The 13,674-nt window shown below is 42.1% G+C and overlaps 1 protein-coding gene across 5 annotated transcripts in view; it reads left to right on the forward strand.

Moving 5' to 3' along the window:
* Smg6 (SMG6 nonsense mediated mRNA decay factor) overlaps positions 1–13,674 on the forward strand; it is a 226,473-nt gene that overhangs the window by 95,577 nt on the left and 117,222 nt on the right. For all 5 annotated transcript variants that reach the window (XM_015500986.2, XM_048792891.1, XM_048792899.1 and 2 more), the window contains 2 exons: positions 10,663–10,779; positions 12,535–12,703. In XM_015500986.2, coding sequence (XP_015356472.1) covers positions 10,663–10,779; positions 12,535–12,703 — 286 coding nt within the window. The remainder of the gene's footprint in view (positions 1–10,662; positions 10,780–12,534; positions 12,704–13,674) is intronic.

Genomic DNA, 13,674 nt, shown 5'->3' on the forward strand with positions numbered 1-13,674 from the left:
CTTGTGCTGCTTGACATGGATTTTTATTAATTCGATGAGTCAGCCTTGGTGATGAAGTTTTCTCATAGCCGCCCCCCCCCACCCTCTTCGGCTGGCTACTGGATCAGCCTGANATGAAGTGCTGAATATCTAATGGCTTCCACAGGGAGAGCCAGTTCAGACTTCCCAGGCCACCTCTTGCAAGGTCTTCCTCAAGTATTTCTGACCCCCTGAAGTGTCTTTGTTCTGGAAAGAGGAGACTTGGCCCAGAGCTAAGTGGGTGGAAACCTGGGGATTCAACCCAGAGGGGCTTAACCATTGAGCCATATCCCAAGCCTTTTTTTATTTTTATTTTTTAAAAAATATATATTTTTTTAGTTGTAGGTGAACACAATACCTTTATTTTAGTCTTATGTGGTGCTGAGGATCGAACCCAGTGCACCACGCGTGCTAGGCGAGCGCTCTACTACTGAGCCACAACCCCACCCCCAAGCCCTTTTTAAAAAAAAAAAAAAATTTATTTAGAGACAGGATCTTGCTGAGTTGCTTAGGGCCTTGCTAAATTGCTGAGGCTGACTTTGAACTTGTAGTCTTCCTGCCTCAGCCCTCCAAACTTCTCAGACTACAAGCATATACCACCACGGCTTGCTTATTTCTTTTTCTTTAGATAGAATTTCTGTCTTCAATGAAATTTCCCTTTTTCTTATTTTCCTTTTCATTGCCTCTGGCAGTTAGTTTCTTGCTCAGACCAGATCAGGAGTTGGATGTCTAGACATCTGTAACAGCTCAGGCCAGGAAGCACAAGATGAGAACAAGGGGCAGCATCTGGAGAGGGTAATCACCCACTGTTTGCTGGGAAAGTATCCCCAAAATGTCTAAGTTACCCTTTTTTATGTAGAAAACTTTCTGAAGTCCTATACCATATCTTTTGAGGGTTCATTTACCTTTTGTTGTTGTTATTGTTGTTTACTCATTTTAAACTTTTTATTTGGAAATAATTATATATTCTCAGGAAGTTGTTTAAAAAATGCACAGAGAGGGGAGCTGGGGTTGTGGGCTTAGAGGTAGAGTGCTCGCCTAGTATGTGTGAGGCACTGGGTTCAATACTTAGCACCACATAAAATGAAGATACTGCATCCACCTATAACTAAAAAATAAATATTTTTTAAAAAATGTGCAGAGAGAGCCTATGTACCCATCACCTTCCTTTCCCCAGTTCATCTTGTATGACTTTAGAACATATCAACATTATTAAATTGATATTGGTATAACCTACAGGCTTTATTCATATTTAGTTATACTTGCACCCTATGTGTGCATGTAGTTCTGTGTAATTTTATCACACTTGTAGCTTTATGTAACTACTACCACAATTGATTTGGAGAACTGCTCCATTATTGAAATGTCTCCCTCATGCTTCACTGATCTGTTTTTCATCTTTGTAATTATATTATTTCAGTAATATTATGTAAATGGGATCTTACAAGAAGTAACCTTTTGTAATTGTTTTTTTCACTAAGCATGATTCCCTGGATGTCTGGATAGCTTAATGCATATGTTGGTTAGTTGTTCTTTTTTTATTGCTAAATAGTATTCTGTTGTATGGTTGTTCCAGTTTTCTTTTACCATTCACCTGTGGAAGGACATTTGGGTTATTTCTAGTTTGGACCATTATGAATAAAGCTGCTATGAACATTTATGTACAGTTTTATGTGCAAACATAAGTTTTTATTTTTCTAGAATAAAGCTTCAAAGTTCATTTGCTAGTGCATTTTTAGTTTTAGAAGAAATTGCCAAATATTTTCTACAGTAGCTGTGTAATTTTACACTCCCCTCTACAGTGTATGCGTGGTCCGATTTCTCTGCATCCTTATCAACAATTTGGTGATATTGCTATTTTTTTTTTTAATTTTAGCTATTCCAATAGATAACGTAGTGATACCTCATTGTTCTGATTTTCATTTCCTTATGGATAATGGTATGAACATCTTTTCATGTGCTTATTTTTCACCTGAATATTGGTTTTGGTGAAATGTCAGTTCATGTCTTTTGCCCATTTTATATATGTGTATTGTTTTCTTACTACTAAGTTTTGAGAGTTCTTTATATACAGTATAGATACTAGTTCTTTGGCAGATATGTAGTTTGCAAATATATTTTCCTAGTCTGTAATTTGCCTTTTTATCTTCTTTGGGAGTCTTTTGTTGAGCAGAAGTTTTTCATTTTTATGAGATCTAGTATATCTATTTTGCCTCTCATGGATTGTGTTTTGGCATTAAGTCTTAGAACTCTTTTAATTTCTAGGTCTCAGGTTTTCTTTTCTTTTCTTTTTTAGTGACCAAGAGATCTTTATTGCAGTAGTATTTGATTAACAGGGAAGGAAGAGAAAGAGAGAAGAAAGGGAGGGAGAGAGAGAGAGAGGGAGAGAGGGAGCAGGTTTTCTTTCTTTCTTTTTTAAAATTATTTTTTAGTTATAGGTGGACACAGTGTCTTTATTTTACCTTATGTGGTGCTGAGGATCAAACCCAGTGCCTCACTCATGCTAGACGAGTGCTCCACCTCTGAGCCACAACCCCAGCCCAGGTTTTCGGGGTTTTTTAAGTTTTTTTTATTTATTTTTTTTTGTGTGTGTGTGTGTCTTATGTTTTATATGTCATTCCTTAATCTATTATTAGGTAATTTTTGTATGAAGTGTAAATTTATATCATAAAGATATTTAATTGACAATTGCATATGAATATTTAGTTGATTCAGCACCATTTATTAAAAAGGCTGACTTTTTTTCTTTGCCCTAAAGTCAGGAAGAATGATTCCTCCTCCTCTTTGTTTCTTTTTCTCTCTCTCTCTCTTTTTTTTTTTTTTTTTGGTGTGGGGGGTACCAATCCTTCATTATGAAGGATTGAATCCAGGGACACTTAACCTTACCAAATCACATCCCCAGCCCTTTTTTATGTTTTGTTAGAGACAGGGTCTCGTTGAGTTGCTTAGGGCCTTCTTAAGTTGCTGAGGCTGGGTTTGAACTCATGATCCTCTTGCCTCAGCCTCACGAGTTGCTGGGATCATAGGCGTGTTCCACTGCGCCTGGCTACTCTGTTTCTTTTTTTCATTTTAGATCCTTTGCCTTCTAATATAAATTTTAGAATATGCTTATCTTTATCTACAAAAACCTTTTCTGAGATTTGATAGCAGTTGTGTTAAACCTACAGAACTATTTGGGAAGAATAGGCATCTCTACAATATTGACCATACTCTGTGAATATGGTATATCTCCAGTTATTAACATCTCTGATTACTTTCATCAGCATTTTGTAATTTTCAGCATAAAGATCCTATATGTGTTTTATTAGACTTTTATTTACATATTTTATTGTCTTTTATTATAAATGGTAATGTGTTTTTAATTTTGGTTTCCACATAGTCATTGTTATCTTAGAGGTTTTTATGTAGAACTGTGGTTGGTATGGTCTGTAGTTTTTGTGTTCATAGTAAAGGAGAGTGGGGCAGCTGAAGCTTGAGTTGCAGGCCTTTGGCAACCAGGTTTAGCAACAATGTGGACACAAGAGCAGACATAGTTGGATTCAGATCCTAGGCTTGTGTCTTTATACAAGCCATTTATCCTCTCTAAGGTTGTTTCCTCAGGTGTCTAAAAGGGAGAATAACACCTCCTGTACAAATTTATACAAAGCTTTGAGATGACATAGGTAAATGTTTTGTGCCTAACAAATCTCATTGTATCTTAGTTATTACTTTTGTTCACAGTGGAGTCATATGTGCATAGTAACCTCTTCATGAGGCTTTTCAAGGATGTAAAAAGTCTTAATATAGCTCTTGCCCTTATGGGGCTTATAATTTTGTAAGGAGGGAAAATATCCGTGTGTGTGTGTGTGTATTTTCCAGGACGAAGTATTGCTTGTTCAGTTCCAAATAAATGGGGCAGATAATCAGTTAACTTTTTCTTCCTGGACTTTGTTTGCCCTTCTGTACCCTGTTCATCTAGATGGCTTCTGGATGTTGTTGATGAGAGAATGTTTCAGGGTGGAAGGGGATGTGTACAGGTTTAGGGGAAGGGAGTCATGTGGGAATATGTAATTAATTTTTATATTTTCCCCAGTAAACCATGGACCCTTTTTATGATGTCATGAGGGATTCCTTAATTTTGCAGCTGCTTCCTGATTACGTCAGAGAGGAGCCTCTCACCCCACAGCCTGGAGCTGTACTCATATAAGAATTGGAAACAAATGAAGTGCTGAATATCTAATGGCTTCCACAGGGAGAGCCAGTTCAGACTTCCCAGGCCACCTCTTGCAAGGTCTTCCTCAAGTATTTCTGACCCCCTGAAGTGTCTTTGTTCTGGAAAGAGGAGACTTGGCCCAGAGCTAAGTGGGTGGAAACCTGGGGATTCCTTGATGCATACCCCCCACACACACACCTCTTCTCCAAGTGTTCTGCAAGCCTGTGTTTTTGCTATATCTCCTTTGGTGGGTATTACCTCTCTGGATCCTCTGGAATCCTTGACTATTCCAGTGGTCATCCCTTTCTTGCTTCCTCTACCAACATTGTCTCCACCTTCTCTTCATTAGAGAATGAGGCATTTTTCATATCTCTGGACTTCTTTCCATTCCCTCTTTCACCACTCTTATAAGAAAGATGTTATAGCTGGTATAGTGGTGCATGCCTATAATTCCAGTGACTCAGGATGCAGAGGCAGGAAGATCACAAGTTTGAGGCCAGCCTCAGCACCTTAGCAAGGCCTTGAGCAACTTAAAGAAATGCTGTCTCAAAATGAAAAAAATAAGCCAGACACTGTGGTGCATCCTGTAATCCCAGCAGTTTGGGAGGCGGAGGCAGGAGGAACACAAGTGCAAATTCAAAGCCAGCTTCAGCAACTTAGTGATGCCCTAAACAACTCAGTGAGACTCTGTCTCAAAATAAAAAAATAAAAAGAGCTGGGGATGTGGCTCAATGGGTAATCATCCCTGGGTTCAATCCCCAGAAACAGAGGGGGGGTTGTATTTATTTGACATTATGAAGTTTATGAAGTGCTCTAATTATTTATCTTAATTCAAACTGAGATTCATGTCCTTTTAGCTTTCTAACTGGTTTCCATCCCTCTTACCTATTTCCAGCTATCCTAATTTATTCTAAATATTTAAACTAAATTAATTTTCACAAAATAATCACCATTGCTTCATTCAGAAACTTTGAGGAAGTGTCCCCTCACTGTTGGTTGAGTCAAGTCTTTGTTCCCTGTTCATCATTGCAGGCCTTGTACTTTGTGGTCCCTGTCACAAGACTGGCAGAGTTCAGTGCTTTGTGCATTCCTGCCTGCATGCCCCATATTGGTGCATGCAGTCCCTCCTGCACTCACCAATTCTGTCATTGTTCATCTCTTGTAGTCCAACTCAGAAAAGATCTCTTCCATGAAAACTTCTCTAATAGACCCTAGTTGAAATAATTTCCTTTCCTTCTGAGAACAGAAAGCATCTTGCTCCCATCTTCCTCATGGAGTGAAATGTATTGTCTTGAATTATAATTACTGGTATTCTTCCTGTTTTCTTCACTGGATTATCATCTTATGACAGGATTGTATTTTCTTTTCTATCTTCCCAAATTCAGCATTTTTGGAGTTAATGGGAGTGCCCACTTTGTTAGGAGGCCAGCCTCAGCCAACTTAGTAATGCTCTAAGCAACTTAGTGAGACCCTGTCTCAAAAAAAAAAGATTTTGGAATTTTCTTTGCCTCATATCTCCCCACTTTGAGAAGAGATCTAGAAGAAGCCAAAGTTTTATAATCCTGGAAGATCCAAAGGGAGTAGTAGACATAATAGTGAGGGCTCTTGAGGAGGAAACATTACTTTCCATATACCTTTGTCTTGTCTTGGTTGAACTCTGTTCAGGGATATATCATGCCTTATACCCAGTCAGCCCAAGTGTTCTGCGTGAACACTTTGTTTGGGTACATTGGTGCTTGATTCTTCCAATTCATTCATTCTGGTGCTCAGGAAATAAAATGATACCCTGAGGGCATGAGACATCTCTGCTTTTGCTGTGAGATTTTATTCTTGTCTGGTTTCTACATAGTGACTGCCTCCACCCACTTCCTCTTCAGCCAGCAGCTCATGGGGAACTCTGTGGGTCAAGCAGCAGCAGCCGAAAGATGCTCTCACTGCCCACTTCCTGTAGACAAGGAGATTTGGGTGGGCTGCTGAGGAACTGTGCCAGCCCTGCATCTGACTGGGGACTGACTCATTAGAAAAGTAGCCTTATGTCTGAAAGAAAAGAGCCAACAAATCACCTCAGGTGATGTTAATTTGGAGGTGACTGACCATTCATTTCCTTTCTTTGAAAGGAGATGGTGGGGAGAGAATCAGTAAATAGTCCTACTTGTGTTTTTCTCCAGGTATTTGTGAAGGAGCCCAGCAGATAGTTTTCCATGCTAGAGTGGCCAGTGGAGCCTGGTGCCTTCTGAATCCCTCCTGCTGCTGTTAGGGTAGCAGACTTATGTGTCATCTATCCTGTGTCTTCCCTTCATTATCCTCTCATTCTCTTGCCAGGAAGTTGGCTGTTTGCATCAAGGGAACTCTGCTAGTTCCATTGCTGCCAGATTTTTCTGAGGCTAGCCAAACCCCATCCCACTGATAATGGGTTTTCTCCCTCACAAAAACTTGGTACCCTGTCCTAAGAATTGATCAGAAGCAGTGGTTCTGATTCATTGTCCCTTGGCTGGGCTTAGAGGTCCAGGCAGGTGGGTCTGCCTTGCCTCCCCTCCCCTTTTCCCTCTCCACCCCTCCTGCCTCACTCCCATTTCCTGCAGGAGGATGCTTTGCCATCCTGGAGCCGTCAGGCACAGCTTTCCTTTGGCAGCACCATTGCACACACACTGGTGGGAGAGGGGACGTGTTTATCACTTTTCCTGGAGATTATCTGTTTAAGCACTTCTCTGACAGTTACAATAACAAGGGTAGTGTGTTGTGTTTCCCAGCAGAAGGACACTTGCTGTTGAAAGATGTATAGCACTAATTAGAAATACATAACATCCGGCCACATGGCAGCCTTCTCCCGGCCGCTCCATTTCCTGATTTCATACAGCTTTGACGACAGTTGGTTTATGTTTTCCATGAATATGTTCTCAGAAAAATGAGAAAGTCTCCCTGTTACATAGAAGCAAGAAGAATATTTCTGCCTGCGCAGGTATCCGGCCCAGGAATACTGGGAGCTTTGGTCACTTGCCCACATGTGGGAAGGGACAAAACCTAAGTTCAGACCTCAGGTGACTTTTTTGGTAAGAAAGATTTCCGTCTGACTTCCTTAGCCAAAACCATTCCCCTAAACCCTTGAGCAAGCCTTCTTTTGGAAAGAAGGGGAAAGGCTATTTCACAATGTTAATGAGTTCCTCAGCTCATGTCAGGATCCTGCTACCTGACACAAAGCCAGAGGAACCCAGGCAAATACCAAGGCAAACAATGCCTTTTCCTCCCCACCCCACATAACTCGTTGGCCTGGCCCAGCCCAACTCCAGGGATATATATGGACATTCATCATATTAGGGCCAGTTTCTTAAGTCTAACCCCAAAGTGGGTGGGCTCTGGGAGTCTAGATGCAGTTTTCCCACTCAGCTATGTAAGGGTGAGTATGCCGAAGGAGTAATATCTATGGCTTCTAGCCCACAGAAGTCTACTTGAGGCCAAGAGCATTCTCTGGAGGTACTATGCAGTTAGTACATTTTTTTACTTGAGGCACTGGATCCAAGTTGCCATAGTTACTTGGATAAATAATGATTTTCATCAGTCTACTGAAAAGTCTTCCTGTTGCAGAGACAATCATTCATTTGTAGCTTTGTTCTCCACAGTACCTAGCACATTATAGATGCTCATTATGTGTCTGTGGTATATCAGGGAGCCATGGAGAATAATAAGCCTTGTAGAAATTGCTCCAGTTTTTTAGCATGGTCATTGTAGGGCTGAGCAAGATCCAGACATTATGGATAGTTCATAATGTATCCACCTGCTTTATCAGAGCAGAGCAGCTTTCTGGTTTGTGCCTCCCCACCAGTTGGACCAGACACATAAGCAGTATTCTCAGGCCTTTCCCTGAGAAGGTGTGAGGGTGGAGAGGTTGAAGACACGTAAACATGCAGAGCAGTCAGGAAGCTGCCTTCTTGCTGCTGCTCTTAGAGGTAGTTGAGCCAAAAAAATTTTCTGTTTTGCTATCCTACCTGGTTCTACACCTTATTACAGGAGCCAATCTCGACTCCCCAGAGGTTACAGATACTGTTACTTTTAAAAAGTTCATTCTTCCTTGGGCTAGGGATGTGGCTCAAGCGGTAATGCACTCTCCTGGCATGCGCAGGGCGCTGGGTTCGATCCTCAAACCACATAAAAATAAAATAAAGTTGTTGTGTCCACTGAAAACTGAAAAAAAAATTAATTCTTCCTCTTGATCCCTTGAACTCTGAGATCTAGTCTGTGATTGCCATTTGTTATAAAAGTGAAATGGGCTGCTAGGATGGTGGCACACACCTATAATCCCAGCAACTCAGGAGGCTGAGTTAGGAGGATCACAAGTTCGAGGCCAGCCTCCTCAATTTAGCAAGACCCTGTCTCTAAGTTTAAAAAAATCCTTAAAAAGGCAAGAGTTGAGGGCTGGGGCTCAGGCTAGGTGGTTAAGCATCTCCAAATTCAATCCCCAAAACGAAAAGAAAAAAAAAAAAGAAATGGGTTTAGTGAGAATAATCTCCCTCTGGTCCCATTTTATTCTTATCCAGGCTTTTGAATGTCTTACTGTAGCCAGTCTCTTGGAAGGAGGAGACTCCATCCCTTCTAGCCTTCTGGGTACAGGTCATTTCTGCCTCAGATGCCAAGACAGTGTGGGGACACTAGTGTTTATTCAGTGTGTCAACGATCAGGATGTGGCCTCTATTCTATCCTATCTTACTTTGTCCTGGATTTATTCCTTTATTCTTAAATTTATTGCTAATTAGAGACAGGCTGCTGGTAATGCTTGGCAGGGGCCTGGTCCAAGCTGGGTGGAACTGACAGTGTTGCTGCTTATTGGGGGGGCGGGGAGTTGGCAGCTTTTTTCTAGGGATAGCATACATGTCTTCCACTTCCCTGCTTACGTCCTCCCTCCTCTGGATGCTTGGATACTTGCTTGGTCTCTTTAAGAGGTCCAGAAGACAGAGTAATGATCTATTCTCATCCCATAGATTGTTACCACTTCCTTACTGTCTGCTACAGTTGAGTTGGAAAGTTAGAGGGTGACATGTGGGACCAGTAGGCATGTGGAAGGACAGTGGGAAAGCCACAATAGAAGAATTTCTCCTCTGATGCTAGTCTCATGTTTGGACCCTTCTGAGCAATAGCCTGCTCCATATTTCTAGGACTTTGAATGTGGTTTGGGGCAGGGGCTGGGGCTGTAGCTTGGTGGTAGAGTTCTTGCCTAGCACGTGTGAGGCACTAGGTTCAAACCTCAGCACTACATAAAAAACAAATTAAATAAAGGTATTGTGTCCATCTACAACTAAAAAAAAATAAATAAATTTTAAAAAGAAAGAAAGAAAGTGGTTTGGGGCGGGCTTTGTGTGCTCCAGTCATAGTTAACTCCTGTGGTGAAGACTATTGGGAATAGCTGTGGTTGTGTAGCATCTCCTGGAGTAACAACTTCAGTCAGGCCCATTGATAAGACTAGTGAGCTGACAGAAGTTAAAATGCAGGCAGGGACCAAGATCAAACGTGTGGCTAATTATCCTTTTCACACTTAGGAGATTGAGTTCTCCTGCATTACAGAAGGAATTAACAGATGAGTTGCAGCCAGAGCCAGTGAGCTTGGCCCTTGTGTCCATATCCTATGGGTGTTGGGTGTCTCCTCCCTTGAGGCTGCAGGTTGGACTTCTGTTTGTCACCAGTTCCTCTCAAGCCAGGATGAAATGGCTACTGGGGAGGCCACTGACAACCAGTAGGTGCCAACAGGGATGTGGGAGAGTATCATAAGCTCCCACCAAAGACTGACTGCTCACTGGCAAAGTGGCTTCTTTCAGTGACCTGCAGCCAAAAGGTCATTAGCCAGGCTAAAAAACTGAAGGTAAGAGGATGCTGGTATGGGAACTAGCCCTAGGGAGAAATAAAAATAAAAGGTAACACTGATTAAGTGCATAGTATGTTTCATGCACTGTTCTGTGTAACATTATTCAGTTAAAAAAAAATAGGTTGATTGTGTCATGTGTGTTGCCTTAGGAGGAGGTTCATAGAGGTAGGCTTGGACCCAAAGGCTGGTGATTGAAGAAGGTAATTTCTAAATCTGTTGATTGTGTTTCTGCTAGTTATACATTAGAGTGAGCTAATAAGTTCTTGTTATCGTAGCTTTACATTATCAGCAGCCAGCAGAAAGCAAAAACCCCGCAGCTCTAGTCATACTGCCCACTTTCAGATACTAGGTCCTGGGAAAGTGATGTCATGCAGAACTTAAACATGTGATCCTTATAGTGTTATTGAGCGCTTATTCATACAGGCTGGACATGCAGGGAAGTACTTGACATACATTATCTTACATAGCCTTGTAACCCTCCCTTAGAGGGAATACTATTATCCGTAGTCTTCAATGAGAACAAGGAATCTCTGAAACATGGCCAAGGGGGCACCCTTCATAAAATAGGGGAGTAGTGATGGTTTTCTTTGCCTCTCCTCAGACTGCTTCTCAGAGGAGTGTCGCTCTGTGATTCAGGAGCAAGCAGCAGCCTTGGGCCTGGCCATGTTTTCTCTACTGGTGCGCCGCTGCACCTGCTTACTTAAGGAATCTGCCAAAGGTAAGCAGGAATGGCCCTTGACCTATGGGCTTCCCAGCTGACCAGCTGTGTCCAGAAGAACCTCAGAATATCAGGCTGCCTTCTCAGTGTCTTCTCCCTCTACCCTCCAGCCTTCCTCTTCCCAACATTCCCTTCTTCCTTTTGCCTCCTTAACTAATCCCATCTCTGTCATTAGTCTGATGACCTTTCAGACCCACTTTTCTCCTTGTGGGCCTATTGCCTCCCTCTTTGTTCCTTTAGTAGTTAAGATTTTCACTGTACATGAACTGCTGCATGTTTCTACATCTTAAAAAAGAAGATTTGTGGTGCTGGGGATTGGACAAGTTTCCCTTTTTGTTCTTAATCGATGCTGTTTTTATCTCTTTATCTCTGTGTCCTGTGTCCCTCTTCAGTACCTGGTGGGTGCTATAACTACTATAGACCATCTTAGCAGGCTCACGGGATCAGAGCAAAGACTCTTTTTAGCCCTTGCATTGAGGTATTATGCCATATCCTTTAAGGTATCCTGATTGCTGTAGCCCAGTAAGGTAGAGCTGAAGGTCACTCTTTCCTGTCCACTCTGCATCAAAGTTGATAAAAGTAGCAAGGTCCCTCTGTCGCCCCCTGCCAAGCTAACTTTGTGAATGCCTCTAGCCTTTAGGGCTGCTTTTTCTTTTCGGGGGAGCCACTTTTTGAAACAATTTAATATTTACAGAACAGTTGGAAGAATAGTGCAAAGAACTTTTTTATACTGCTCATCCAGACTCCCTGATATCGTATGGCTTTAAGTCTTCTGTTTACACACAACATACACAAGCTTAAGCTTATTGTTGTCCCGAATCATTGGATTTTATGTTGCAGACATGGGAGCCCTTTACCCCTAAATACTTGATTCTGTTTCCTAACAACAAGGACAGTTTCCTAACAATTATCAAAATCAGAAAAATCAACAATTTTTGAATCTGTAGGCTGTATTCGGTCTTTACCAATTGTCCTAGTAATGTTTTTTGTAAAGAAGAAAAAGCCAGATGCAGTGGTGCACACCTGTAATCCCAGCACCTCAGGATGCTGAGGCAGGAGGATCACAAGTTCAAAGCCAACCTTAGCAACTTAGTCAGACCCTGTCTCCATAAAAAATAAAAAAGGTTGGGGATATAGCTCAGTGATAAAGTGTTTGTCTAGCATGCTTGAGGCCCTGGGGTCAGTCCCCAGTACCACAAACAATAGCAACAAACCTAAAGGGGAAAAAAAAAAGAAAATGTGTTGTAGTGTTGTTTTTTATAATCCAGGATCACACATTGCATTTAGATGCCTTATCTCTTTAGTCTCCTTTAATCTGAAATGACTTCTCAGTTTTTCCGTGTCCTTCATGACTTTGACATTTTTGAAGAGTATAAGCCATTTATTTTGTAGAATGCCCAACAATTTGGGTTTCTTCATGATTAAATTCAGGTTGTGCAGTTTGGACAAGAACTGTGGTGCTGTTCGTGGCTGAAGGAAAGCTAAAGGGTGGGCTGGTAGCCAGAGTAGAGACTTCAGCTGGGCCACAGGTGAAGCAAAAATAGCTGTCTCCAGGGGCAAACCCAGTGCACTGGTTCTCTCTTTGTCCTACTTTTCAGAATCCTCTTAGGTGCTGGCACTTGTCCTCGCTTCTGAGCCCAGCTTTCCTGTGGACTGGTCTCCCTTCCCTAAGAGCTTGCTGCCGTCCCAGCGCCCCAGGCCTCACTCCAGGGCCACAGCAGACATAGGCCCAGTTCTCACCCTTTGCCTCTGCAGCTCAGCTGTCCTCTCCTGAGGACCAGGATGATGAAGATGACATCAAGGTGTCTTCCTTTGTCCCGGACCTGAAGGAACTGCTTCCTAGTGTGAAAGTGTGGTCTGACTGGATGCTCGGCTACCCAGACACCTGGAATCCTCCACCCACATCCCTGGATCTGCCCTCACAGTGAGTCAGCCTGCCTGTTCCTTCCGCGATGCCGGCCTTAGCCCACCTGTGTTCCTACAGCTCCCTTCCTTGTCCTGTTCTTGTTTCCCCCACCCGCAGCCCACGTGTTTCCCTGTTCCTCCTCACTTGAACTTTGGTTTCTCCCTTCCTCAAACACTTTCCTTGTCCTCTGATGTTTTAGGTTACGGGGGCCTGTTTTCCAGGCCTGTTCTTCCTCCTCCTGTGCTTTCTCTTACTGTGTACCTTGCTGTCTCTTTTGTTCTTTGTCATTGTTCTTACTCACTTGTTAGGCTTGATATTGTTGTGTCTTGCTTACCATCTCCTTAGCTGCCTATGGGATCTGAGTGTATGTTGGTAAGTGTAAGAAATTTTGTCTCTTTCTCTTCCTTTAAGTTTTTCTCTGTATCTTTCAAGGATCTCACTGCTGCTTATGCTATATTCTGCACTCAGTCTCCTTGCCTCCTCTCATGGCATTTGGTTTGTAAAGAGGGTGAGTGTGTACATCTCTCTTCATTATTTCTTCATTCACTCATTTCCTTTCTCCTCACATTGCCCTCACCCCTGTCCCATCTCTCTGTGTCAGTGTGGTATCTGACAGAGGTGAGATGTTATGTCTGGGTGTATGTTATGTCCCCCTGATTGTTCTGTGTAGATATGTTTTCCTATGGGTTTTTTTCTTTCTTTTTAAAAATGGTGATAAAATATACAACAAAATTGCCATCTTAATCATTTTTATATTTTAACAATTCATTGGCATAAATTACATTCACATTATTATACAAGCTGTTATGGCTGTCTCTGTACTGTATTTTGGTTGTGTCTGATTCTGCCTGCCTGGTTCCATTTGTCTATGTGAGTTTGTGTGTCTTAAAGTCTATCTGTGCCAAGTGTGAAGGTCTGTGTGTTTCTGCTTCTGTGGAATTCTCTCTACGGGTCTTCCAGTGTGCCTCTCCATGGCTGCCTGTATACAT

Source organism: Marmota marmota, unplaced genomic scaffold, assembly GCF_001458135.2.
Source record: "Marmota marmota marmota unplaced genomic scaffold, marMar, whole genome shotgun sequence".
Lineage (NCBI taxonomy): Eukaryota > Metazoa > Chordata > Mammalia > Rodentia > Sciuridae > Marmota > Marmota marmota.